General features: G+C 51.9%; 1 protein-coding gene across 1 annotated transcript; it reads left to right on the plus strand.

The window, feature by feature from the left end:
* The first annotated feature begins 541 nt into the window (after positions 1 to 541).
* LOC119951626 (telomerase protein component 1-like) lies at positions 542 to 26,206 on the plus strand. The gene is made up of 8 exons (XM_038774807.1): positions 542 to 814; positions 3,541 to 3,658; positions 10,893 to 11,017; positions 19,461 to 19,560; positions 20,699 to 20,854; positions 21,572 to 21,784; positions 25,058 to 25,211; positions 25,968 to 26,206. The coding sequence occupies exons 2-8, from the start codon at positions 3,548 to 3,550 to the stop codon at positions 26,204 to 26,206; spliced, it is 1,098 nt and encodes a 365-aa protein (XP_038630735.1). The 5' UTR covers positions 542 to 814; positions 3,541 to 3,547.
* The last annotated feature ends 917 nt before the right edge of the window (positions 26,207 to 27,123 follow it).

Genomic DNA, 27,123 nt, shown 5'->3' on the forward strand with positions numbered 1-27,123 from the left:
ATTGGCCCTTAGTATCCAGTGGTTGACTAAATTGTTCAAAGGTTAGATGGGGTTATGGGGTCACAGGGATAGGAGGGGGGAGTGAATCATAGAATCCCTGCAGTGCAGAAGGAGGCCGTTCGGCCCATCGCGTCTGCACCGACCCTCTGAAAGAGCTCCCCACCTAGGCCCAGCCCCTGCCCTAACCCCTGACCTGCACATCATTGGACACTTAGGGGCAATTTATCACGGCCGACCCACCTAACCTGCACTGATTGGACTGTGGGAGGAAACTGGAGCACCCGGAGGAAACCCACGCAGACACGGGGAGAAAGTGCAAACTCCGCACAGTCACCCAAGGCCGGAATCGAACCTGGTTCCTGGTGCTGTGAGGCAGCAGTGCTAACCACTGAGCCACCGTGCCACCCTGTGTTACTTTGTGGGCAGACGCTTGGTGCTGAACTTTGTTGGCAAATGCCGTGGACGTTGACGCCATTTTTCGTGCACAGGTTGCCCAGCAACTTGTTTTTAAAAAAAAAAGAAAAAATCTCTCTTGTCTTCCAGACACTGCAACCTCCAGCGGCACCGTGAGCCAGCTGCTCCTCCCGGAGATCGGCCCTTACCGGGACTTCATCACCACCAACTTGCCTGTCCTTTCCCGGGACCCTATCCTGTTCTGGCAGCAGGCGCTGAACCAGTCGGACTCCTCGCCGGTCTGCGCACAGGCCCGGAGGCTGCTGGCCGATGGTGGCCGCCCCCTGCCCGAGAAGGCGCCAGAAGGATTCCGCCTCGTCCAGTGGACCAATAAGCCACAGGCTTTGGCGAGGACTGAGGGGTGAACGGCTTTCTGCTTTTCTTTTCCTTGTCGGTGCTCCTAGATTGGGCTGTGGTGGGAGGGTGTGGAGGGGGGGCAGGAGGGAGGCAGGGTGTTGGGGGTGGGGTGGGGGGGTAGGCCCGGAGGCAGGGTGTTGGGGGTGGGGTGGGGGGGTAGGCCCGGAGGCAGGGTGTTGGGGGTGGAGTGGGGGGGGTAGGCCCGGAGGCAGGGTGTTGGGGGTGGGGTGGGGGGGGTAGGCCCGGAGGCAGGGTGTTGGGGGTGGGGTGGGGGGGTAGGCCCGGAGGCAGGGTGTTGGGGGTGGGGTGGGGGGTAGGCCCGGAGGCAGGGTGTTGGGGGTGGGGTGGGGGGGGTAGGCCCGGAGGCAGGGTGTTGGGGGTGGGGTGGGGGGGGTAGGCCCGGAGGCAGGGTGTTGGGGGTGGGGTGGGGGGGGTAGGCCCGGAGGCAGGGTGTTGGGGGTGGGGTGGGGGGGGTAGGCCCGGAGGCAGGGTGTTGGGGGTGGGGTGGGGGGGGTAGGCCCGGAGGCAGGGTGTTGGGGGTGGGGTGGGGGGGGTAGGCCCGGAGGCAGGGTGTTGGGGGTGGGGGTGGGGGGGTAGGCCCGGAGGCAGGGTGTTGGGGGTGGGGTAGGCCCGGGGTGTCTGGGGTTGTAGGGGGGGGGGGGGGGGGGTGGCGACTAGTTAGAGTGGAGGAGGGGTTTTAGGGGAGGCCTCAGCGGGAGTCCTGCCCTCAATTCTGAGTGCAACACTTCAGGAAATATTTTGGGGGGCCTTGGGTAGGGTGCGGAGGATGATGAACTAGAAGGGCCCTCGGACAGGGCAGCGTGGTGGCGCAGTGCTTAGCACTGGGACTGCGGCGCTGAGGACCCGGGTTCGAATCCCGGCCCTGGGTCACTGTCCGTGTGGAGTTTGCACATTCTCCCCGTGTCTGCGTGGGTTTCGCCCCCACAACCCAAAGGTGTGCAAGGTAGGTGGATTGGCCACGTTAAATTGCCCCTTAATTGGAAAAAAACAATAACTGTTTCTCTAAATTTGTTTTAAAAAAACAGAAGGGTCCTCAGGCGAGAGTGGGGAAGTTGGGGTGGTTCCCCTTCAAGAAGAGGAGGGCGAGGGGATATATAATGGGGGTGTTCCAAATCATAATGGATTGAGTAGAGTGAACACAAGGATTAGGAGAAAGGAGTATCGGCCACTCAGCCCCTTTAACCTGCTCCGGCATTCGATAAGATCACGACTGATCTCTTTGTAACCTTTTTTTCGTTGTAAAATTTAGAGTACCCAATTATTTTTTTATTAAGGCCAATCCAGCTAGCCTTTGGGTTGTGGGGGTGAGACCCACGCAGACACGGCGAGAACGTGCGAAGTCCACACGAACAGTGACTTCGGATTCAAACCCAGGTCCTCAGCGACGGAGGCAGCAGTGCTAACCACTGCAACACCATGCTGCTCACAACCCCGCATTCCCGTCCAGCGCCCTCCCCTAAGCCATACGCTCAACTCCACTTTGCTGCCTGTCCTCCTCAATAACCCCCCGACTGCCTCATCGATCAGAACTCTCTCTAACTCGGGCCTTGAATATATTCGGTGACCCGCAGCCTCCGCTGCTTCTCTGGGGGAGAGGATTCCACAGACTGACCTCCCTCTGAGAGAAGAAATTCTTCCTCATCCCCATCTTCAATGGGAGACCCCCCTCACTTTCAAACTGAGACTCCCTCACCCAGTTCTAGATTCCCCCAACGAGAACAACAAAGAACAAAAGAAAGTACAGCACAGGAACAGGCCCTTCGGCCCTCCAAGCCTGCGCCAACCATGCTGCCCGTCTAAACTTAAATCTTCTACACTTTGGTGGTCTGTATCCCTCTATTCCCATCCTATTCATGTATTTGTCAGGATGCCCCTTAAACGTCACAAACGAGGGGGAAACATCCTCTCAGCATCCACCCTGTTAAACCCCCCCTCAGAATCTGATCCGTGCCAATAAGATCTCCTCTGGCTCTTTCTAAACTCCGATGGGTACAGGCCCCGACCGGCCCAACCTTTCCTCATCGGACAAACCCCCTTCATCCCGGGAATCGGCCTTGTGAGCCTTCACTGACCGGCCTCGAGTGCAATGCAGCAGAGAGGGAGAAACCGCCTTTCGTTTTTGGAGCAATTGTCAGCCAAACCTGCCGTCCGTGCCCCGCCCAATACTCTTGAAAGGCCTTCCGGAACCTGGGCCAGGCTGAGCCACGGCTGATCTGCCAGGAATAACGGTGGGGAGAAAGATTCCGAGATATCTTTGCTCGGAGCAGAGGAGAGCGAGGGGGGAACGTGGCTGAGATGTATAAAAGTATGAGGGACGTAGATAGAGTAGACAGGAAGAAACCTTTCCCCTCGGTGAAGGGATCAACGGCCAGGAGGCATGGATTTAAGGGAAGGGGCAGGGGGTTTGGAGGGAATGTGAGGGATAACCTTTTCAGGGTGGTGGGAGTCTGGAACTCTCATAACATTTAAGAAATATTTAGATGTGCACACAATCTAAATTGGCACACAAGGCTATGTGCCAAGTGCAGGAAACTGGGATCAGAACAGTTAGGTGGTTGTTTTTGACCAGCGCCGATACGATGGGCCGAAGGGCGGTATGACTCTATCATTTTGTCTTCACTTGCTGACCTGCCCTCCTTTGTTCCTTCCTTCCCCAACCCTTCTCTCCGTTCTCCCTCACTCCCTCTCCTCTCCCACTTTCTCTCTCAGCAAATTGATGACGACCCCAACACTCCCGCTCTGCGTCAGCATCTCGCCCTCGGGCCGGCTGGCAGTCGTGGGCACCGGCGAGGGTATCGTGCACGTTCTGGACCTGGAGAGTGGACAGGTAGGTCTCTAGAACCCCCTCCCCAGGCAACTTCAGAGAGCCCTGGGGGCAACACTTGCGATGAGATCAAAAAGGGCAGAGGGGATGTGTGAATGGTTATTTCGCCCCTCCTGGGGGAATCTAGAATGGGGGGGGGCACATTTAAAAATGAGGGGGGTCTCCCATTGAAGACGGGGATGAGGAGGAATTTCTTCTCTCAGAGGGAGGTCAGTCTGTGGAACCCTCTCCCCCCAGAGAAGCATCGGAGGCTGCGGGTCACCGAATATATTCAAGGCCCGAGTTAGAGAGGGTTTGTGGGGAGGGGGGGGGTTGCTGCCAGGCAGGAAAGTGGAGTTAACGCCACAATCTTTTTTTTAAATAAACATTTTATTGAGGTATTTTTTACTATTATAACAATAAACAATGTGCATGAAACTATAAAGATAGTGCAAAAGCCATCTCCCTCCCTTACAGGTCCCACCTTTATTAACCCCCTACTCTAAGCTAAACTAACCCTTCTGCTGACGATTAATTTCCCGCAAAGAAGTCGACGAACGGTTGCCACCTCCGGGTGAACCCTAACATTGACCCTCTCAAGGCGAACTTGATTTTCTCCAAACAGGGAAAGCTAGCCATGTCCGATAGCCAGGTCTCCGACTTCGGGGGCTTTGAGTCCCTCCAAGCTAATAGTATCCGTCTCCGGGCTACCAGGGAAGCAAAGGCCAGAACATCTGCCTCTTTCTCCTCCTGGATTCCCGGGTCTTCCAACACCCCGAAAATCGCCACCTCTGGACTCAGCGCCACCCTTGTGTTTAACACCATGGACATGACATCTGCAAACCCCTGCCAAAATCCCCTAAGCTTCGGACATGCCCAGAACATGTGGACATGGTTCGCTGGTCCTCCCACACATTTTGCACACCTGTCTTCCACCCAAAGAATCTGCTCATCCGGCCACTGTCATGTGAGCCCGGTGAACAACCTTAAATTGTATCAGGCTGAGCCTGGCACATGTTGTGGATGTGTTGTTGTGGGGTTACGGGCGACAGGGTGAGGTGGTGGGAGACTGAAGAGCGATCTTTCGGAGAGTCTATGGCCTCCTTCTGCACTGTAGGGATTCTATGACAATCCAGAGGGCCAGGCTAACACTTGGATGGGCGCGACATGGGTTCAATTCCCACCACGGCAGCTGAAGGAATTTCAATTCAATTAAGAAAACCTAGAATTTTACAAAGCGAGACTCATTGATGGCAATCATGACAAGTACCGATTGTTGTAGAAGAAAAACTCACCCGGATCATTCATGTCAAGGGCAGCACGGTGGCGCAGTGGTTAGAGTTGTTGCCTCAAGGCACCAAGGTCCCAGGTTCGATCCCGGCCCCATGTCACTGTCTGTGTGGAGTTTGCTCATTCTCCCCGTGTCTGCGTGGGTCTCACCCCCACAACCCAAAGATGTGCAGCGTAGGTGGATTGGCCACGCTAAATTGCCCCTCAATTGGGGAACAATATAATTGGGTACTCTAAATTTATAGGGACGGGTATTCTGCTGTCGTTCCCCGGTCAGGCATACATGTGACTCCAGAACCCCCGCACAGTAATATGGCTGACCCTTAACTGCCCACTGCTCTGAAATGGTCGGATACGTCTACTCCATTCAAGGGGCAACAGTAACATTCGGAAATAAAGAATAGTGCAATAGGATATTACAGAATAGTCACTGTGGGTTATTATAGAATAGTCACTGTAGGATATTATAGAATAGTCACTGTGGGATATTATAGAATAGTCAGTGTGGGTTATTATAGAATAGTCAGTGTGGGTTATTATAGAATAGTCACTGTGGGATATTATAGAATAGTCAGTGTGGGATATTACAGAATAGTCAGTGTGGGTTATTATAGAATAGTCAGTGTGGGTTATTATAGAATAGTCAGTGTGGGTTATTATAGAATAGTCAGTGTGGGTTATTATAGAATAGTCAGTGTGGGTTATTATAGAATAGTCAGTGTGGGTTATTATAGAATAGTCAGTGTGGGTTATTATAGAATAGTCAGTGTGGGTTATTACAGAATAGTCAGTGTGGGTTGTTATAGAATAGTCAGTGTGGGTTATTATAGAATAGTCAGTGTGGGTTATTATAGAATAGTCAGTGTGGGTTATTATAGAATAGTCAGTGTGGGTTATTATAGAATAGTCAGTGTGGGTTATTATAGAATAGTCAGTGTGGGTTATTATAGAATAGTCAGTGTGGGTTATTATAGAATAGTCAGTGTGGGTTGTTACAGAATAGTCAGTGTGGGTTGTTATAGAATAGTCAGTGTGGGTTGTTATAGAATAGTCAGTGTGGGTTATTATAGAATAGTCAGTGTGGGTTATTATAGAATAGTCAGTGTGGGTTATTATAGAATAGTCAGTGTGGGTTATTATAGAATAGTCAGTGTGGGTTATTATAGAATAGTCAGTGTGGGTTATTATAGAATAGTCAGTGTGGGTTATTATAGAATAGTCAGTGTGGGTTATTATAGAATAGTCAGTGTGGGTTATTATAGAATAGTCAGTGTGGGTTATTATAGAATAGTCAGTGTGGGTTATTATAGAATAGTCAGTGTGGGTTATTATAGAATAGTCAGTGTGGGTTATTATAGAATAGTCAGTGTGGGTTATTATAGAATAGTCACTGTGGGATATTACAGAATAGTCACTGTGGGTTATTATAGAATAGTCAGTGTGGGTTATTATAGAATAGTCAGTGTGGGTTATTATAGAATAGTCAGTGTGGGTTATTATAGAATAGTCAGTGTGGGTTATTATAGAATAGTCAGTGTGGGTTATTATAGAATAGTCAGTGTGGGTTATTATAGAATAGTCAGTGTGGGTTATTATAGAATAGTCAGTGTGGGTTATTATAGAATAGTCAGTGTGGGTTATTATAGAATAGTCAGTGTGGGTTATTATAGAATAGTCAGTGTGGGTTATTATAGAATAGTCAGTGTGGGATATTATAGAATAGTCACTGTGGGATATTATAGAATAGTCAGTGTGGGTTATTATAGAATAGTCACTGTGGGTTATTACAGAATAGTCAGTGTGGGTTATTATAGAATAGTCACTGTGGGATATTGCAGAATACTCAGTGTGGGATATTATAGAATAGTCACTGTGGGATATTACAGAATAGTCACTGTGGGATATTACAGAATAGTCACTGTGGGATATTACAGAATAGTCACTGTGGGATATTATAGAATAGTCACTGGGATATTATAGAATAGTCAGTGTGGGTTATTACAGAATAGTCAGTGTGGGTTGTTATAGAATAGTCAGTGTGGGTTATTATAGAATAGTCAGTGTGGGATATTATAGAATAGTCAGTGTGGGATATTATAGAATAGTCACTGTGGGATATTATAGAATAGTCACTGGGATATTATAGAATAGTCAGTGTGGGTTATTATAGAATAGTCACTGTGGGTTATTATAGAATAGTCACTGTGGGATATTACAGAATAGTCAGTGTGGGTTATTATAGAATAGTCACTGTGGGATATTACAGAATAGTCAGTGTGGGTTATTATAGAATAGTCACTGTGGTATATTACAGAATAGTCACTGTGGGATATTACAGAATAGTCACTGTGGGATATTATAGAATAGTCACTGGGATATTATAGAATAGTCAGTGTGGGTTATTATAGAATAGTCACTGGGACACTATAGAATATTCACTGTGGGATATTATAGAACAGTCACTGTGGGATATTATAGAATAGTCACTGTGGGATATTACAGAATAGTCAGTGTGGGATATTACAGAATAGTCAGTGTGGGATATTACAGAATAGTCACTGTGGGATATTATAGAATAGTCAGTGTGGGTTATTATAGAATAGTCAGTGTGGGTTATTATAGAATAGTCAGTGTGGGTTATTATAGAATAGTCAGTGTGGGTTATTATAGAATAGTCAGTGTGGGTTATTATAGAATAGTCAGTGTGGGTTATTATAGAATAGTCAGTGTGGGTTATTATAGAATAGTCAGTGTGGGTTATTATAGAATAGTCAGTGTGGGTTATTATAGAATAGTCAGTGTGGGTTATTATAGAATAGTCAGTGTGGGTTATTATAGAATAGTCAGTGTGGGTTATTATAGAATAGTCAGTGTGGGTTATTATAGAATAGTCATTGTGGGTTATTATAGAATAGTCAGTGTGGGGTTATTATAGAATAGTCAGTGTGGGTTATTATAGAATAGTCAGTGTGGGTTATTATAGAATAGTCAGTGTGGGTTATTATAGAATAGTCAGTGTGGGTTATTATAGAATAGTCAGTGTGGGTTATTATAGAATAGTCAGTGTGGGTTATTATAGAATAGTCAGTGTGGGTTATTATAGAATAGTCAGTGTGGGTTATTATAGAATAGTCAGTGTGGGTTATTATAGAATAGTCAGTGTGGGTTATTATAGAATAGTCAGTGTGGGTTATTATAGAATAGTCAGTGTGGGTTATTATAGAATAGTCAGTGTGGGTTATTATAGAATAGTCAGTGTGGGTTATTATAGAATAGTCAGTGTGGGTTATTATAGAATAGTCAGTGTGGGTTATTATAGAATAGTCAGTGTGGGTTATTATAGAATAGTCAGTGTGGGTTATTATAGAATAGTCAGTGTGGGTTATTATAGAATAGTCAGTGTGGGTTATTATAGAATAGTCAGTGTGGGTTATTATAGAATAGTCAGTGTGGGTTATCATAGAATAGTCAGTGTGGGTTATCATAGAATAGTCAGTGTGGGTTATTATAGAATAGTCGGTGTGGGTTATTATAGAATAGTCGGTGTGGGTTATATGCATTTCAGTCACCTTTGTTAATACAGTAACATTGGGATATAGACTGCAGCAACCTTCCATCAGCAGCCAAGGTGGGATTAGAATGTGTGGTTCCCCAGAACGTTAGCTTGGGCCTCCTGATTACCAGCCCAGTGTGGATACCTCTAAGCCATCCATTCTGTTCAACCGCTGCCTTTGGTTGCGAGTTCCATAATCTCACTCCTCTGTGGGTAAGGAATTCACTATTTTTAATTTGTACTCTTTCATGGACCATGGGTACAGATGGCTACTCCTTGCATTTTTACTGCCCGTCCCTAATTGCCCCTTGAGAAGGTGGTGGGTGAGCCGCCATCTTGAACCGGCTGCAGTCCCTGTGTGGTGTGGGTAACACCCACAGTGCTGTCAGGGAGGGAGGGCCAGGATTGTGACCCAGCGACAGTGAAGGAACGGCCGATATATTTCCCAGTCAGGATGGTGAGTGTGGGGCTCGGAGGGGGAACTTGCAGGTGGTGGAGTTCCCCGTGTCCCTGCTGCCCCCTTGTCCTTCTGGATGGTCACAGTAAGAAGTCTTGCAAGTCCAGGTTAAAGTCCAACAGGTTTGTTTCATATCACTAGCTTTCGGAGCGCAGCTCCTTCCTCAGGTGAGTGAGTTCCGAAAGCTAGTGATTTGAAACAAACCTGTTGGACTTTAACCTGGTGCTGTAAGACTTCTTACTGAGCCCAGCCCAGTCCAACGCCGGCATCTGCACATCTTCTGGATGGTAGATGTCTTGTTATGCTCTAGGTGTAGAATAAGCGGCTTCCTTGTGGTGCACTTGACAAAGGAAGGTTCAGACGTGGAGATAACTTCAACACGTTTATTGAACTATTTACAATTCTCCTACTCTGATTCGCCTCTCCTGTTAATCCTTCTATAGCTATTCAGACTGACAAACCAGTCTGCTACAATCCACGTGGTGGGTGTGATGTTCAATCAACCCTGTGTCTGTACTCACTGACTGTCTCCACTGGAAAGAGGAAGATCATGTGTGTTGTGTCCTTTATATATGGGTTGGTGTAATGCCCCCCTGTGGTAGTGTCACCTCTGTGTGTATCGTGAATGCCCATTGGCCGTGTCCTATCTTACTGACCTATTGGTTGAGTGTCTGTGTGTCATGTCTCTGGTGCTCCCTCTAGTGTCCAGCTAATCTACGTGTATTTGTATTAACCCCTTGTGTATCTACAGTGATGCAGACCGCCACAGTAGAGGTGGTGGGTTTAGTGTTGAGTTTGTTCATGAACATTGAGCTGAACGATGCAGATATATTTAAGGTGAAGCTGGATAAATAAATGAGGGAGAAAGGAAGATAAGGATGGGTGTCGATGATGGGGAGCTGCAGCAGACCCACGCGGAGTGTTAGCAGGCGGAATGGCCTGTTTCCGCAGTGTACAATCTGCACAGTAGAGGCGAAATCAGTAGCATTGTGATAGACTTTAGCTCAAACCGATTAACCTCTTCCTGCCACCAGCAGTCGGAAGGGTACACCTGCCCCCCCCCCCCCCCCCGCACACCATATCCCCCCCCCCCGCACACCATATCCCCTCCCCCCCCGCACACCATATCCCCTCCCCCCCCCCCCCCCCTCGCACACCATATCCCCTCCCCAACCAAGCGTCGTGACAAAGCAGAAATGTAACAGAACTGGGTTGATGTGTAAGGCCTGATGGCCGATACTTTGACGGCTGGAGGAGTTCTCTCCAGCACCCTGGGCGCGGGATTCCCCCCTCAACCGATGCGAGAAAGAAAAAAACAACAAGACGCAGCCATTGCCTCACTGCTGTTAGTCGGACCTTGCTGCGCACTTGGGCGGCACGGTAGCACAGTGGTTAGCACTGTTGCTTCACAGCTCCAGGGTCCCAGGTTCGATTCCTGGCTTGGGTCACTGTCTGTGCGGAGTCTGCACGTTCTCCCCGTGTCTGCGTGGGTTTCCTCCGGGTGCTCCGGTTTCCCCCCACAAGTCCCGAAAGACGTGCTGTTGGGTGATTTGGACATTCTGAATTCTCCCTCTGTGACCCGGACAGGCGCCGGAATGTGGCGACTGGGGGATTCTCACAGTAACTTCATTGCAGAGTTAATGTCAGCCTACTTGTGACAATAAAGATCATTATTATTATTAACCATACTGGACAGGGTATTCTCACATTGAGCCCTTAGCTCAGTGGGCAGTCCGGGCCGGGGGGTGGGGGGCATGGGTGGGGGGGGGTGGGGGGGGGGGGGGGGGGGGGTGGAGGGAGGGGGGGGGGGGGGGGTGGAGGGAGGGGGGGGGCGGCACGGGTGGGGGGGGGACGGACGCTGGTGGGGGTTGTGGGGGTGGATGGGGACTGGCGACGTGCAGAGATGGATTTGCTTCAATGTGGGTTTTCTCACCCTCCACCCACCCCCCTCCATCCAGGAACTGAGGTCGCTGGCGAGCAGCTGCGATGGGATCTCGGGCTGCACGTTCCTGGGCGAGAGCGCACTTTGCGTCACATCCTTCGACGGCAAGATCGAGGCGTGGAGCCTCGCGGACGGCTGCAGGTAAAACGGCGAGGGGTGGGGGCATGGGCGAGAGGGGGGGGGGGGCGAGGAGATACGCAAGTGACTTTGGGAGGAGGGGCCCACGAGATGCCTAGCGTGCCCGTGTGGGTTTCGCTCTGGTCTCTTGAGTCCCAGGGTCATGGGACCAAGCCTCCACTCTGAGGGGCTTTGAGGAGTTGGATGCTGAGAGCTGCTTGCCCTTTGGGCAGCACGGTAGCACAAGTGGATAGCACTGTGGCTGCACAGCGCCAGGGTCCCAGGTTCGATTCCCTGCTGGGTCACTGTCTGTGCGGAGTCTGCACGTTCTCCCCGTGTCTGCGTGGGTTTCCTCCGGGTGCTCCGGTTTCCTCCCACAGTCCAAAGACGTGCAGGATAGGTGGATTGGCCATGATAAATTGCCCTTAGTGACCAAAAAGGTGAGGGGGTTACGGGGATAGGGTGGAAGTGAGGGCTTAAGTACAGACTCGATGGGCCGAATGGCCTCCTTCGGCACTGTATGTTCTACGTTCTTGCATGGGGGGGAATCTGAAGCGAGGGGACACAATCTCAGGAAAAGGAGCCATTTGCAGCAGAGGTGAAGAGGACTTGCTTCTCTCAGACTGTCGTTAGGCTTTGGAAACATCTCCCGAGAGGGTGGTGGAGGCCACGTACACTCACCACATTCCAGGCCCAAGTCAGACAGATTCTCGTACCGCCAAGAGAGGCGAGGGTCATTGGGCAGGGGACAGGGAGAAGTGGAATTGAAGTCATGTAACAGCCAGGATATTTAATGATGGAGCAGGCCGTTGAATGGCTTATTCCTGCCATTACTTTTTATATTCTTATGTACATTCGGGCTTAATTACAGAGTAAAGCTCCCACCACACTGTCCCCATCAAACACTCCCAGGACAGGTACAGCACGGGGTTAGATACATAGTAAAGCTCCCTCTACACTGTCCCCATCAAACACTCCCAGGACAGGTACAGCACGGGGTTAGATACAGAGTAAAGCTCCCTCTACACTGTCCCCATCAAACACTCCCAGGACAGGGACAGCACGGGGTTAGATACAGAGTAAACCTCCCTCTACACTGTCCCCATCAAACACTCCCAGGACAGGTACAGCACGGGGTTAGATACAGAGTAAAGCTCCCTCTACACTGTCCCCATCAAACACTCCCAGGGCAGGTACAGCACAGGGTTAGATACAGAGTAAAGCTCCCTCTACACTGTCCCATCAAACACTCCCAGGACAGGTACAGCACGGGGTTAGATACAGAGTAAAGCTGCCTCTCCACTGTCCCCATCAAACACTCGCAGGACAGGTACAGCACGGGGTTAGATACAGAGTAAAGCTCCCTCGACACTGTCCCCATCAAACATTCCCAGGACAGGGACAGCACGGGGTTAGATACAGAGTAAAGCTCCCTCTACACTGTCCCCATCAAACACTCCCAGGACAGGTACAGCACAGGGTTAGATACAGAGGAAAGCTCCCTCTACACTGTCACCATCAAACACTCCCAGGACAGGTACGGCACGGGGTTAGATACAGAGTAAAGCTCCCTCTACACTGTCCCCATCAAACACTCCCAGGACAGGTACAGCACGGGGTTAGATACAGAGTAAAGCTCCCTCTACACTGTCCCCATCAAACACTCCCAGGACAGGTACAGCACGGGGTTAGCTACAGAGTAAAGCTTCCTCTACACTGTCCCCATCAAACACTCCCAGGACAGGTACAGCACAGGGTTAGATACAGAGTAAAGCTCCCTCTACACTGTCCCCCATCAAACACTCCCAGGACAGGTACAGCACGGGGTTAGATACAGAGTAAAGCTCCCTCTACACTGTCCTCATCAAACACTCCCAGGACAGGTACAGCACGGGGTTAGATACAGAGTAAAGCTCCCTCTACACTGTCCCCATCAAACACTCCCAGGACAGATACAGCACGGGGTTAGGTACAGAGTAAAGCTCCCTCTACACTGTCCCCATCAAACGCTCCCAGGACAGGGACAGCACGGGGTTAGATACAGAGTAAAGCTCCCTCTACACTGTCCCCCATCAAACACTCCCAGGACAGGGACAGCATGGGGTTAGATACAGAGTAAAGCTCCCTCTACACTGACCCCATCAAACACTCCCAGGACAGGTACAGCACGGGGTTAGATACAGAGTAAAGCTCCCTCTACACTGTCCCCATCAAACACTCCCAGGACAGGTACAGCACGGGGTTAGATACAGAGTAAAGCTCCCTCTACACTGTCCCCATCAAACACTCACAGGACAGGTACAGCACGGGGTTAGATACAGAGTAAAGCTCCCTCTACACTGTCCCCATCAAACACTCCCAGCACAGGTACAGCCCGGGGTTAGATACAGAGTAAAGCTCCCTCTACACTGTCCCCATCAAACACTCCCAGGACAGGTACAGCACGGGGTTAGATACAGAGTAAAGCTCCCTCTACACTGTCCCCATCAAACACTCCCAGGACAGGTACAGCACGGGGTAAGATACAGAGTAAAGCTCCCTCTACACTGTCCCCATCAAACACTCCCAGGACAGGTACAGCACGGGGTTAGATACAGAGTAAAGCTCCCTCTACACTGTCCCCATCAAACACTCCCAGGACAGGTACAGCACGGGGTTAGATACAGAGTAAAGCTCCCTCTACACTGTCCCCATCAAACACTCCCAGGACAGGTACAGCACGGGGTTAGATACAGAGTAAAGCTCCCTCTACACTGTCCCCATCAAACACTCCCAGGACAGGTACAGCACGGGGTAAGATACAGAGTAAAGCTCCCTCTCCACTGTCCCCATCAAACACTCCCAGGACAGGTACAGCACGGGGTTAGATACAGAGTAAAGCTCCCTCTACACTGTCCCCATCAAACACTCCCAGGACAGGTACAGCACGGGGTTAGATACAGAGTAAAGCTCCCTCTACACTGTCCCCATCAAACACTCCCAGGACAGGTACAGCATGGGGTAAGATACAGAGTAAAGCTCCCTCTCCACTGTCCCCATCAAACACTCCCAGGAGAGGTATAGCACGGGGTTAGATACAAAGTAAAGCTCCCTCTACACTGTCCCCATCAAACACTCACAGGACAGGTACAGCACGGGGTTAGATACAGAGTAAAGCTCCCTCTCCACTGCCCCCATCAAACATTCCCAGGACAGGTACAGCACGGGGTTAGATACAGAGTAAAGCTCCCTCTACACTGCCCCCATCAAACACTCCCAGGACAGGTACAGCACGAGGTTAGATACAGAGTAAAGCTCCCTCTACACTGTCCCCATCAAACACTCCCAGGACAGGTACAGCACGGGGTTAGATACAGAGTAAAGCTCCCTCTACACTGTCCCCATCAAACACTCCCAGGACAGGGACAGCACGGGGTTAGATACAGAGTAAAGCTCCCTCTACCTTGTCCCCATCAAACACTCCCAGGACAGGTACAGAATGGGGTTAGATACAGAGTAAAGCTCCCTCTACCTTGTCCCCATCAAACACTCCCAGGACAGGTACAGAATGGGGTTAGATACAGAGTAAAGCTCCCTCTATACACTCCCCATCAAACACTCCCAGGACAGGTACAGCACGGGGTTAGATACAGAGTAAAGCTCCCTCTACACTGTCCCCATCAAACACTCCCAGGACAGGTACAGCACGGGGTTAGATACAGAGTAAAGCTCCCTCTACACTGTCCCCATCAAACACTCCCAGGACAGGTACAGCACGGGGTTAGCTACAGAGTAAAGCTTCCTCTACACTGTCCCCATCAAACACTCCCAGGACAGGTACAGCACAGGGTTAGATACAGAGTAAAGCTCCCTCTACACTGTCCCCATCAAACACTCCCAGGACAGGTACAGCACGGGGTTAGATACAGAGTAAAGCTCCCTCTACACTGTCCTCATCAAACACTCCCAGGACAGGTACAGCACGGGGTTAGATACAGAGTAAAGCTCCCTCTACACTGTCCCCATCAAACACTCCCAGGACAGATACAGCACGGGGTTAGATACAGAGTAAAGCTCCCTCTACACTGTCCCCATCAAACGCTCCCAGGACAGGTACAGCACGGGGTTAGATACAGAGTAAAGCTCCCTCTACACTGTCCCCATCAAACACTCCCAGCACAGGTACAGCCCGGGGTTAGATACAGAGTAAAGCTCCCTCTACACTGTCCCCATCAAACACTCCCAGGACAGGTACAGCACGGGGTTAGATACAGAGTAAAGCTCCCTCTACACTGTCCCCATCAAACACTCCCAGGACAGGTACAGCACGGGGTAAGATACAGAGTAAAGCTCCCTCTACACTGTCCCCATCAAACACTCCCAGGACAGGTACAGCACGGGGTTAGATACAGAGTAAAGCTCCCTCTACACTGTCCCCATCAAACACTCCCAGGACAGGTACAGCACGGGGTTAGATACAGAGTAAAGCTCCCTCTACACTGTCCCCATCAAACACTCCCAGGACAGGTACAGCACGGGGTTAGATACAGAGTAAAGCTCCCTCTACACTGTCCCCATCAAACACTCCCAGGACAGGTACAGCACGGGGTAAGATACAGAGTAAAGCTCCCTCTCCACTGTCCCCATCAAACACTCCCAGGACAGGTACAGCACGGGGTTAGATACAGAGTAAAGCTCCCTCTACACTGTCCCCATCAAACACTCCCAGGACAGGTACAGCACGGGGTTAGATACAGAGTAAAGCTCCCTCTACACTGTCCCCATCAAACACTCCCAGGACAGGTACAGCATGGGGTAAGATACAGAGTAAAGCTCCCTCTCCACTGTCCCCATCAAACACTCCCAGGAGAGGTATAGCACGGGGTTAGATACAGAGTAAAGCTCCCTCTACACTGTCCCCATCAAACACTCACAGGACAGGTACAGCACGGGGTTAGATACAGAGTAAAGCTCCCTCTCCACTGCCCCCATCAAACATTCCCAGGACAGGTACAGCACGGGGTTAGATACAGAGTAAAGCTCCCTCTACACTGCCCCCATCAAACACTCCCAGGACAGGTACAGCACGAGGTTAGATACAGAGTAAAGCTCCCTCTACACTGTCCCCATCAAACACTCCCAGGACAGGTACAGCACGGGGTTAGATACAGAGTAAAGCTCCCTCTACACTGTCCCCATCAAACACTCCCAGGACAGGGACAGCACGGGGTTAGATACAGAGTAAAGCTCCCTCTACCTTGTCCCCATCAAACACTCCCAGGACAGGTACAGCACGGGGTTAGATACAGAGTAAAGCTCCCTCTACACTGTCCCCATCAAACACTCCCAGGACAGGTACAGCACGGGGTTAGATACAGAGTAAAGCTCCCTCTACACTGTCCCCATCAAACACTCCCAGGACAGGTACAGCACGGGGTTAGCTACAGAGTAAAGCTTCCTCTACACTGTCCTCATCAAACACTCCCAGGACAGGTACAGCACGGGGTTAGATACAGAGTAAAGCTCCCTCTACACTGTCCCCATCAAACACTCCCAGGACAGGTACAGCACGGGGTTAGATACAGAGTAAAGCTCCCTCTACACTGTCCCCATCAAACACTCCCAGGACAGATACAGCACGGGGTTAGATACAGAGTAAAGCTCCCTCTACACTGTCCCCATCAAACGCTCCCAGGACAGGGACAGCACGGGGTTAGATACAGAGTAAAGCTCCCTCTACACTGTCCCCATCAAACACTCCCAGGACAGGGACAGCATGGGGTTAGATACAGAGTAAAGCTCCCTCTACACTGACCCCATCAAACACTCCCAGGACAGGTACAGCACGGGGTTAGATACAGAGTAAAGCTCCCTCTACACTGTCCCCATCAAACACTCCCAGGACAGGTACAGCACGGGGTTAGATACAGAGTAAAGCTCCCTCTACACTGTCCCCATCAAACACTCCCAGGACAGGTACAGCACGGGGTAAGATACAGAGTAAAGCTCCCTCTCCACTGTCCCCATCAAACACTCCCAGGACAGGTATAGCACGGGGTTAGATACAGAGTAAAGCTCCCTCTACACTGTCCCCATCAAACACTCACAGGACAGGTACAGCACGGGGTTAGATACAGAGTAAAGCTCCCTCTCCACTGCCCCCATCAAACATTCCCAGGACAGGTACAGCACGGGGTTAGATACAGAGTAAAGCTCCCTCTACACTGTCCCCATCAAACACTCCCAGGACAGGTGCAGCACGGGGTTAGATACAGAGTAAAGCTCCCTCTACACTGCCCCCATCAAACACTCCCAGGACAGGTACAGCACGAGGTTAGATACAGAGTAAAGCTCCCTCTACACTGTCCCCATCAAACACTCCCAGGACAGGTACAGCACGGGGTTAGATACAGAGTAAAGCTCCCTCTACACTGTCCCCATCAAACACTCCCAGGACAGGGACAGCACGGGTTAGATACAGAGTAAAGCTCCCTCTACCTTGTCCCCATCAAACACTCCCAGGACAGGTACAGAATGGGGTTAGATACAGAGTAAAGCTCCCTCTACCTTGTCCCCATCAAACACTCCCAGGACAGGTACAGCATGGGGTTAGATACAGAGTAAAGCTCCCTCTATACACTCCCCATCAAACACTCCCAGGACAGGTACAGCACGGGGTTAGATACAGAGTAAAGCTCCCTCTACACTGTCCCCATCAAACACTCCCAGGACAGGTACAGCACGGGGTTAGATACAGAGTAAAGCTCCCTCTACACTGTCCCCATCAAACACTCCCAAGACAGGTACAGCACGGGGTTAGATACAGAGTAAAGCTCCCTCCACACTGTCCCCATCAAACACTCCCAGGACAGGTACAGCACGGGGTTAGATACAGAGTAAAGCTCCCTCTACACTGTCCCCATCAAACACTCCCAGGACAGGGACAGCACGGGGTTAGATACAGAGTAAAGCTCCCTCTACCTTGTCCCCATCAAACACTCCCAGGACAGGTACAGAATGGGGTTAGATACAGAGTAAAGCTCCCTCTATACACTTCCCCATCAAACACTCCCAGGACAGGTACAGCACGGGGTTAGATACAGAGTAAAGCTCCCTCTACACTGTCCCCATCAAACACTCCCAGGACAGGTACAGCACGGGGTTAGATACAGAGTAAAGCTCCCTCTGCACTGCCCCCATCAAACATTCCCAGGACAGGTACAGCACGGGGTTAGATACAGAGTAAAGCTCCCTCTACACTGTCCCCATCAAACACTCCCAGGACAGGTACAGCACGGGGTTAGATACAGAGTAAAGCTCCCTCTACACTGTCCCCATCAAACACACCCAGGACAGGTACAGCACGGGGTTAGATACAGAGTAAAGCTCCCTCTACACTGTCCCCATCAAACACTCCCAGGACAGGTACAGCACGGGGTTAGATACAGAGTAAAGCTCCCTCTACACTGTCCCCATCAAACACACCCAGGACAGGTACAGCACGGGGTTAGATACAGAGTAAAGCTCCCTCTACACTGTCCCCATCAAACACTCCCAGGACAGGTACAGCACGGGGTTAGATACAGAGTAAAGCTCCCTCTGCACTGTCCCCATCAAACACTCCCAGGACAGGTACAGCACGGGGTTAGATACAGAGTAAAGCTCCCTCTGCACTGTCCCCATCAAACACTCCCAGGACAGGTACAGCACGGGGTTAGATACAGAGTAAAGCTCCCTCTACACTGCCCCCATCAAACACTCCCAGGACAGGTACAGCACGGGGTTAGATACAGAGTAAAGCTCCCTCTGCACTGTCCCCATCAAACACTCCCAAGACAGGTACAGCACGGGGTTAGATACAGAGTAAAGCTCCCTCTGCACTGTTCCCATCAAACACTCCCAGGACAGGTACAGCATGGGGTTAGATACAGAGTAAAGCTCCCTCTACACTCCCCATCAAACACTCCCAAGACAGGTACAGCACGGGGTTAGATACAGAGTAAAGCTCCCTCTGCACTGTTCCCATCAAACACTCCCAGGACAGGTACAGCACGGGGTTAGATACAGAGTAAAGCTCCCTCTACACTGTCCCCATCAAACACTCCCAGGACAGGTACAGCACGGGGTTAGATACAGAGTAAAGCTCCCTCCACACTGTCCCCATCAAACACTCCCAGGACAGGTACAGCACGGGGTTAGATACAGAGTAAAGCTCCCTCTACACTGTCACCATCAAACACTCCCAGGACAGGTACAGCACGGGGTTAGATACAGAGTAAAGCTCCCTCCACACTGTCCCCATCAAACACTCCCAGGACAGGTACAGCACGGGGTTAGAAACAGAGTAAAGCTCCCTCTACACTGTCACCATCAAACACTCCCAGGACAGGTACAGCATGGGGACAGATACAGAGTAAATGTGCACCTGTCGTCTCCGGACTCTTTCTTACTTTCTCCCCCTCCCGCTCTCTCTCTCTGTTTACCGCAGGCTGCTGCTGATTGACGGTCACGCTGACAGGATAACAGGATGCGCACTGAGCCCTGACGGTAAACATCTGGCCACGTGTTCTTGGGATCGAGCGTTGAAGGTAGGTCCCCTCTCTGTGTTTGTGCACGTTCCCGGTGACCTTGGCACTTTCCTCCCCATGCTCACCTCATCTCTGCAGCACGTTCAAACCCACATCGGATACGATTCCGGTTCCAATTCTCCGATTCCCAACGATGCTCAGCTTGGAATCCATCCAATTAACACCACAGCTCGATAAATGACTTCTTTTTTAATTGTTGATTCCCGGGCTGTCACGTCACTGGCCGAGGAAGTTGCCGGTGTTGTGGCTGTCCCGAACAGCTTTGCTAAGGCCGCAATTTTTTTAATGGAACGGAAGCCTTTTGTGCTATTCTTACACAGACAGGTATATTACCGTTCTTGGGACAAACACAAGAATGACAAACTCTCTCAACAATTTATACTTCAGGGGAATAGAGTGCTGATTCATTGAGACCACAACCAGGTCAGCTATCATCTTATTCCCTTGGGGGAATTCCCGGGGCTGAATGGCCTCCTTGAGTGCTGTGACCATTCAGTGCTCACGTTCACTGACGCTGACGTCTGCTCAACCCCCAAGGTGGCGTTTGAACTCAAATTCGCCACGGGAACCTGTTCGCAACCCTTTTAACCTAACCTCTTAATTTAGAACATACAACATGGAACAGTACAGCACAGTACAGGCCCTTCAGCCCACGTTGTTGTGCCGACCATTTATCCTAATCGAAGATCCACCTAAGCTACACCCCTTCAATTTACTGCTGTCCATGCGCCTGTCCAAGAGTCGATTAAATGTCCCCAATGACTCTGACTCCACCACCTCCGCTGGCTGGTTTAGCACACTGGGCTAAATCGCTGGCTTTTAAAGCAGGCCAGCAGCACGGTTCAATTCCCGTACCGGCCTCCCCGAACAGGCGCCGGAATGTGGCGACTAGGGGCTTTTCACAGTAACTTCATTGACGCCTACTCGTGACGATAAGCGATTTTCATTTCCATTTTTCAGTACATTCCACGCACCCGCCACTCTCTGTGTAAAGAACCGACCTCTGACATCTCCCCTATACCCTTCCTCCAATCACCTTAAAATGATGTCCGCCTCGTGACAGCCATTTCCGCCCTGGGGGAAAAGTCTCTGGCTTATCCACCTCTCTGTTTGCGCCCACCTCTCGTCTCGTTCGCAGGTCTGGGCGGTGACCCCGGGGAAGCTCAACGTGGCTCTGGTCAATCCCCACCCCCTCGGCTGTGTGACCTTTCACCCCGAGGGGCAGCTGCTGGCCGCCGGGAGCTGGGACCGCACGGTCCGAATCTGGAACTGGGTGACGGCTAGCGTGGTGATGGTGAGTTAACCAGCAAGGGGCTCGAGGAGAGGGGGGGGGGGGGGGGGGGGGGGGGATGGGAAAGGGGGGTGGGGGGAGATGGGATGGGGGGGGAGATGGGAAAGGGGGGGGAGGAGATGGGAAAGGGGGGGGGAGATGGGAAGGGGGGAGATGGGAAAGGGGGGGGGAGATGGGAAAGGGGGTGGGTACCCGCTGTGGGAGGGAGGAGGGGGAATCGGAGCAGTATGTGGCGAAGTAGAGACCCCAGGTGGGGAGGGGCAGGGAGGAGATGTTTGGGAGGTGGGTGTACAGGGAGTACCAGCAAGACAGTGGGACGTCTGTGTGAGGATGGGTTACGGATAGAGGGGGGAAATGGGGGTGGGGGGGGGGGGGGGAGTTACTGGTGAGAGGAGCAGGGGAGGGCGGGTATGGTGCTGTTACCTGTGAGGGGGGCAGTTAGCAGCGTGAGAGGAAGGGGAGAGGCGGTTAAACCGGGCGAGGGGATGAGTTTTGACAGTTGGAGGGGGAGTTGGGGTGGTGGGACGGGGAGGTCAATAGTCGGGAAGGGGCGAATATCTTAAATTTGAGGGAGGGGGTGAGGGAGTGAGCCCAAGCGATTGTGGGGGAGAGGGGACTGTGTGGCGGGGGAAGAGAGGGGTCAATGCTTTTTCTCCCCTTCCGATCTTGACACCCTTGTCTCTCCCGGTTGTTTGTCTCCGTCTGTCTCCCTCCCTGCAGGTGCTGCACGGACACCGGGCCTCCGTGCGGGCTGTGGCCTACGCCCCGTCCGGAGACTACCTCGCCTCGGCCTCGCTGCTGGGAGACGTGCGCCACTGGTCGGCCACCTCCGGATCGGCGGCCGGCAGCTACCAGGCCCACCGGGGCCCCGTCACCGATCTGCGATACCTCGCCGGAGGGAAGTACTTGCTCAGCACCGGGGAAGACCACCAGGTATGAGAGCTGTCAGGGGAGACGGGGGGGGAAGAGACAGACACCCGGCCTCCTCGTCCACCACACCCCCTTCCAGCAATCGCCGCTGCCTCGGAACACAAGAAACAGTGCCCAATTTGGCCCCTCGAGCCTGCCCCATCATTCCATACGATTGTGGCTGATTGTGAGCTTTCACCCCACTCCCCCTCCCGCCCGCTTCCCATCGCCTGTGATTCTCTGAGACACCACAAGTCTGGTCTTAAATGTGTTTGCAGCGATGGAGCACCCACCGCCATCCTGGGGTGGAGAATTTCAAAGCCTCACCATCCTCCGAGTCAAGAAATGTCCCCTCAGCTCAGTCCCAAAATGGCCGCCGTCTCATCCTGAGTCTGTGCCCCCCCCCCCACCGTTTTTGTACGTTTCGACGAGCTGGCCTCTCGTTCTTCTAAATTCCTCAGAGGATACGTTCTCAGAATCACAGAATGGCCACGGGGTTGAAGGAGGCCATTCGGCCCATCGTGTCAGCACCGTCTCTCCAAATGAGCATCGTGACATAGTGCCCACCCCCTGCCTTTTCCCCCATCATCACCCCCCCCCCCCCCCCCAATGCAGATTGTCTCTGTTCAGATAATCGTCCATCGCCCTCTCGGACTCCTCGATTGCACCTGCCCTCACCGCACTCCCAGACAGTGCATTCCAGACTCCAACCACTCGCTGTGTATATCCGTTCTTAGATAGAGAGGCCAAAATTCCGCACAGTACACCAGGGGCCGGCACGGTAGCACAGTGGTTAGCACTTGCGGTAACACAGTGGTTGCTTCACAGCGCCAGGGTTCCAGGTTCGATTCCCGGCTTGGGTCACTGTCTGTGCGGAATCTGCACGTTCTCCCCGTGTTTGCGTGGGTTTCCTCCGGGTGCTCCGGTTTCCTCCCACAACTCCAAAGATGTACAGGTTAGGTGGATTGGCCAGGCTGAATTGCCCTGAGTGACCAAAAAGGTTAGGTGGGGGTCACGGGGATCGGGTGGAGGTGTGGGCTGAAGTAGGGTGCCCTTTCCACAAGGGCAAGTGCAGACTCGTTGGGCCGAATGGCCTCCTGCTCTGTCAATTTCTGCAAGTACCAGGTGTGGTCTCTCCAAGGCCCTGGAGAGCTGCAGTAAGGAGCATCTCCAAGGATGAGGAAGAGGGATTGAGGGAAGGAATTGCAGAGCTCAAGCCCAGGCAGCTGAAGGCACAGCCGCCAATGGCGGAGTGATGAAAATCGGAGGTGGGGGAGGAGGGAGAGGCCGGAATTGGAGAAGTGCGGAGATCTTGGAGGGTTGTGGGGGCTGGAGGAGAGAGGCAGGCGCTGGAGGAGGGGGTGGGGGGGGGGGGGGGCATCAGAGGGATTTGAAAGCGAGGAGGAGGATTTTAAAATGGAGGCGTTGGCAGAGCAGGAGTCAGTCAGTCAGTGTAACACTGTCTCGTTTTCTGTGATGGAGCAAATGGAAGGTGTGTGACACGAGCCTGGGCTGTGAGGAGGCTGCAGAGATCCTTCAGCGTGATTTCGACAATTGATTGAGTGGGCAAACCAATGGCGGATGCAGTATAAATGCAAATTTACCAATTTGGTATCAAAAAAACGGGAAGGCAGATTGATGAAACCATCAATTCAGCGAACACATGTAGTTGGATCTGAACAGAGGCTTTAATACACTTACAATAGAGCCAACCTATTCGTCGTTGAACTTCTGGTGAAATGGCAGGCTGGCTCTAAGGCACTGATCTTTATACATCGGCCCCAGGGGGAGGAGTCCTGGGCGGAGCCAAGGGAGGAGCCCAGTACAAACTCTCGCGTACTCCCAGAGCGGCTCCCCCTGGTGGTCGGATAGTGCAACTGCACTTACAATGGGTAGATAACGAACATATATACATGGAGTGATATTGGCAACTATATATAGTGTGAATCACATTCACCACACAGATTATCATCTGAATGGCTGCCGATTGAGAGAGGGGAATGTACAACGAGTCCTGGGTGCCCTCGTATATCAGTCACTGGAGTTAAGCAGTTACAGCAGGGGGTAAAGAAGGCAAATGGTTTGCTGCCCTTCACAGTGAGAGGTTTTGAGTACAGGAGCAGGGATGTCTTGCTGCAATTATCCTGGGCCTCGACGAGGCCACACCTGGAATATAAGATGCAGTGTTGATCTCCTTCTCTGAGGAAGGATGTTCTTGCTCTGGAGGGAGTGCAGCGAAGGTTGACCAGACTGATTCCTGGGGTAGCGGGACTGATGTACGGGGACAGATTGAGTCGATTCGGATTGCATTCGCTGGAATTCAGCGGAATGAGGGGGGAGTCTCCTCGAAACCTACCCAATTTTAACAGGATTGGACAGGGTAGATGCAGGAAGGATGTTCCCGATGGTGGGGGCGTCCAGAACCGGGGGGTCACAGTCTGAGTATACGGGGTAGACCATTTAGGACATAGATGAGGAGACGTTTCTTCACCCAGAGAGTGGTGAGCCTGGGAATTCATTACCACAGGAGATAGCTGAGGCCAAAATATTGTTTTCAAGAAGCTGTTCGATATAGCATTTAGGCCGCTACCCCAGGAATCAGTCTGGTAAATCTTCGCTGCACTCCCTCGAGAGCAAGAACATCCTTCCTCCGATATGGAGACCCAAACTGCTCACAATACTCCAGGTGTGGCCTCGTCCAGGCCCTGTGTAATTGCAGCAACACATCCCTGCTCCTGTACTCTAATCCTCTCGCGATGAAGGTCAGCACACCATTATCCTTCTTTACCGCCTGCTGTAGCTGCGTGATCAAAGGATATGGAGGGGAAAGCGGGATTAAGCTACTGAGTTGGATGATATGTCATGATCATAATGAAATGGTGGAGTGGTCTCGAAGGGCCGAATGGCCTCCTGCTCCTATGTTCTATGTTTCTACATATGGGGGCAGAGTGGGGCTGTGGAGGGCACAGTGGTTAGCATTGCTGCCTACGGCGCTGAGGACCCGGGTTCGAATCCCGGCCCCTGGGTCACTGTCCGTGTGGAGTTTGCACATTCTCCCCGTGTCCGCGTGGGTCTCACCCCCACAACCCAAAGATGTGCAGGTTAGGTGGATCGGCCACGCTAAATTGCCCCTTAATTGGAAAACGTAACTGAGTACTCTAAATTTTTTTTAAAAGAGTGGTCCCGCGGGTGGGCAGCTAGGGACAGGATGAGGGGAGGCGGTGGTGGCACAGGGTGAAAGGGGCAGGGGTTTGGGAACGATCAATGCAGCACCAATAGATTGATGTGTTTCTGCAGGTTCGGATCTGGTCAGGTAACCTGGGGCAGCGCTGTGGAGAGTACAGTCCGAAGGACCCCTCTCCTGCTCTCTGCGTGTCCGTCACCCAAAGTGGTGCGCTGATGGCGGTCGGTTACCACAGCAACCAGCCGAAGATCTTCCACCTTGAAACAGGTGCGTCTCAGGGAGGCTCTGCGCACCAACCTGGCGGCCGGGGTCATACTCGGGACTGGGTGGCAGGGTCGAAGGTGGTCTCCGTCGATAGGGATTCGGTTTGGGATGGGGGTGGGGGGGGCAGTCAGACACTGACCTTTCACCCTCTGGGACCTGGGCCCTTACTGATGGAGGTGAGGGTCAGGGAGATGAGAGCAGTTTTGAAGGAGATGTCGAGAAGGGTGATCCCCAAGGGTGATGGGATCGAGGGACCCAACAAGGAGGTCAGTGGAATTGAGGGATACATGTGGGGGGGGGGGGGGGGGGGGGGGAGAGATATGGAATGAAAGTGAGATTGAGGGTTCTGGGAATAAGGTGGGATTGAGTGATGTGGGAATAAAGTGGAATTGAGGGATGTGGGAATAAGTGGGATTGAGGGATATGGAGAGTTGGTGGGATTGAAGGATTGGGGGTGAAGATGGGATTGAGGGATAGAGGGAGCTAGCGGTATGGAGGAATAGTGGTTGAAGGTAGGATTGAGCAATATGGAAAGATGTTGGCATTCAGAGATAGCGGGAGATGATGAGATTGAGGGAAAGCTGTTAATGGTGGGATTCCGGGATAGGAGGCACGCTATTGAAAGACACTGATATATCGGGTGCGTGGCGTTGATATTGTTCAGGAAGAGGATGAAGATCTGCTCTCTGGCCTGGACAGCCCGCCTCTGTCACTGTCCCTGACCCGTTCTCACGCTCTCCTCTCGTCTGTCATTCCCAGGAGCCTTGGCTGCGGAGTGCGAGGACCTGAAGGTGCCCGTCCGATGCCTGCAGTGGTTGCATGGCGAGGAGTTCCTGGCATCGGGGTCGGACGACAACATTCTACGAGTGTGGCACGTGCAGGACTCCAGGGCGAGCTGCGCGCGTCACTGCCGGGGGCACACGAGACCCCTGCTGTCCCTGTCTCGCTCGGAACAATTCCTGGCCTCCGCCTCAGGTAACGATGGATGCGTCTTATAAATCTCTCCAATTTACTCCCTCGCTCTTGCCCCGCAAAAGGGGTGGCATGGTGTTGATATCAGTGGACTGGCAATCCAGAGGCCCCAGACTAATGCTGGTGGGGGAAGAGGGGTCACGGGTTCAAATCCCACCAACATGGCGCTAATCTTGGTAATCATTACCGTGGCAACTATCATCGATTGTCATTAAAAAGCAAACCCCACCTGGTTATCTGAAGTCCCCCCTTTAGGGGATGGGAAATCGGCCAGTCTGGTCAACATGAACACCCCCCCCACCTCACACACGATGGAATGAGGGTTGACCCTTAACTGCTTCCGCCTCTCTGAGCTGAGCCCGCACTCAGTTCAAGGGGCAATTAGGGATAGGAAACAAATGCCGGGGCCCCCGTCGGCAATGACTTCATCCCGAGGGAAAAAATCCATAAAAAATATTTGCTGAATCAATGGCCTCACTGATATTACCACTCCTGTCTGCTTTCCCTCCGTCCGTCGATCCCCTGTTTCCTGATTTTCCCCCTTCCTTCCGTTCCCTGATCCCTTTGTCCCGGAATATCCATGGGCAGACGCGTTGCCGAAGCTTTGTACCGTTGCACTCCTCCCTACAAATACAGGCGTGTCAAATTTTTACTCCGAGAGAAATGTGCGCTGACTGATTGCCGAGTTGACCTCCTGATTGGCCGAAGAGTTGCCTGGCGTCGGGGAGGGGAGGGAGGGACTACAGGCTTGTCAAGCCTCTGGGTAATTAAAAAAGAAAAGGTAGAAAGGCTTAAACATGTTCCTTTTGTTGGCAGAGAATTTACGTGGAAGAACACAAGTCGCTCTTGCCAAGCATAAATGAGCCATGTTACGCGCTCGATTGATCTTAAAATTGGGCGGCACGGTGAAACTGTGGTTAGCATCGCTGCCTCGCAGCGCAGG

Source organism: Scyliorhinus canicula, chromosome 17 (genome assembly GCF_902713615.1).
Source record: "Scyliorhinus canicula chromosome 17, sScyCan1.1, whole genome shotgun sequence".
In the NCBI taxonomy this organism is placed as follows: Eukaryota; Metazoa; Chordata; class Chondrichthyes; order Carcharhiniformes; family Scyliorhinidae; genus Scyliorhinus; species Scyliorhinus canicula.

What these genes read in the sequence shown, in the direction of transcription:
- LOC119951626 (XM_038774807.1), top strand. Translation starts at nt 3,548, where the DNA reads ATGACGACCCCAACACTCCCGCTCTGCGTCAGCATCTCGCCCTCGGGC. An exon ending in CTTGGGATCGAGCGTTGAAG is followed by an intron (nt 19,561 to 20,698) that starts GTAGGTCCCCTC and finishes TCTCGTTCGCAG; the next exon opens with GTCTGGGCGGTGACCCCGGG. An exon ending in GATCTTCCACCTTGAAACAG is followed by an intron (nt 25,212 to 25,967) that starts GTGCGTCTCAGG and finishes TGTCATTCCCAG; the next exon opens with GAGCCTTGGCTGCGGAGTGC.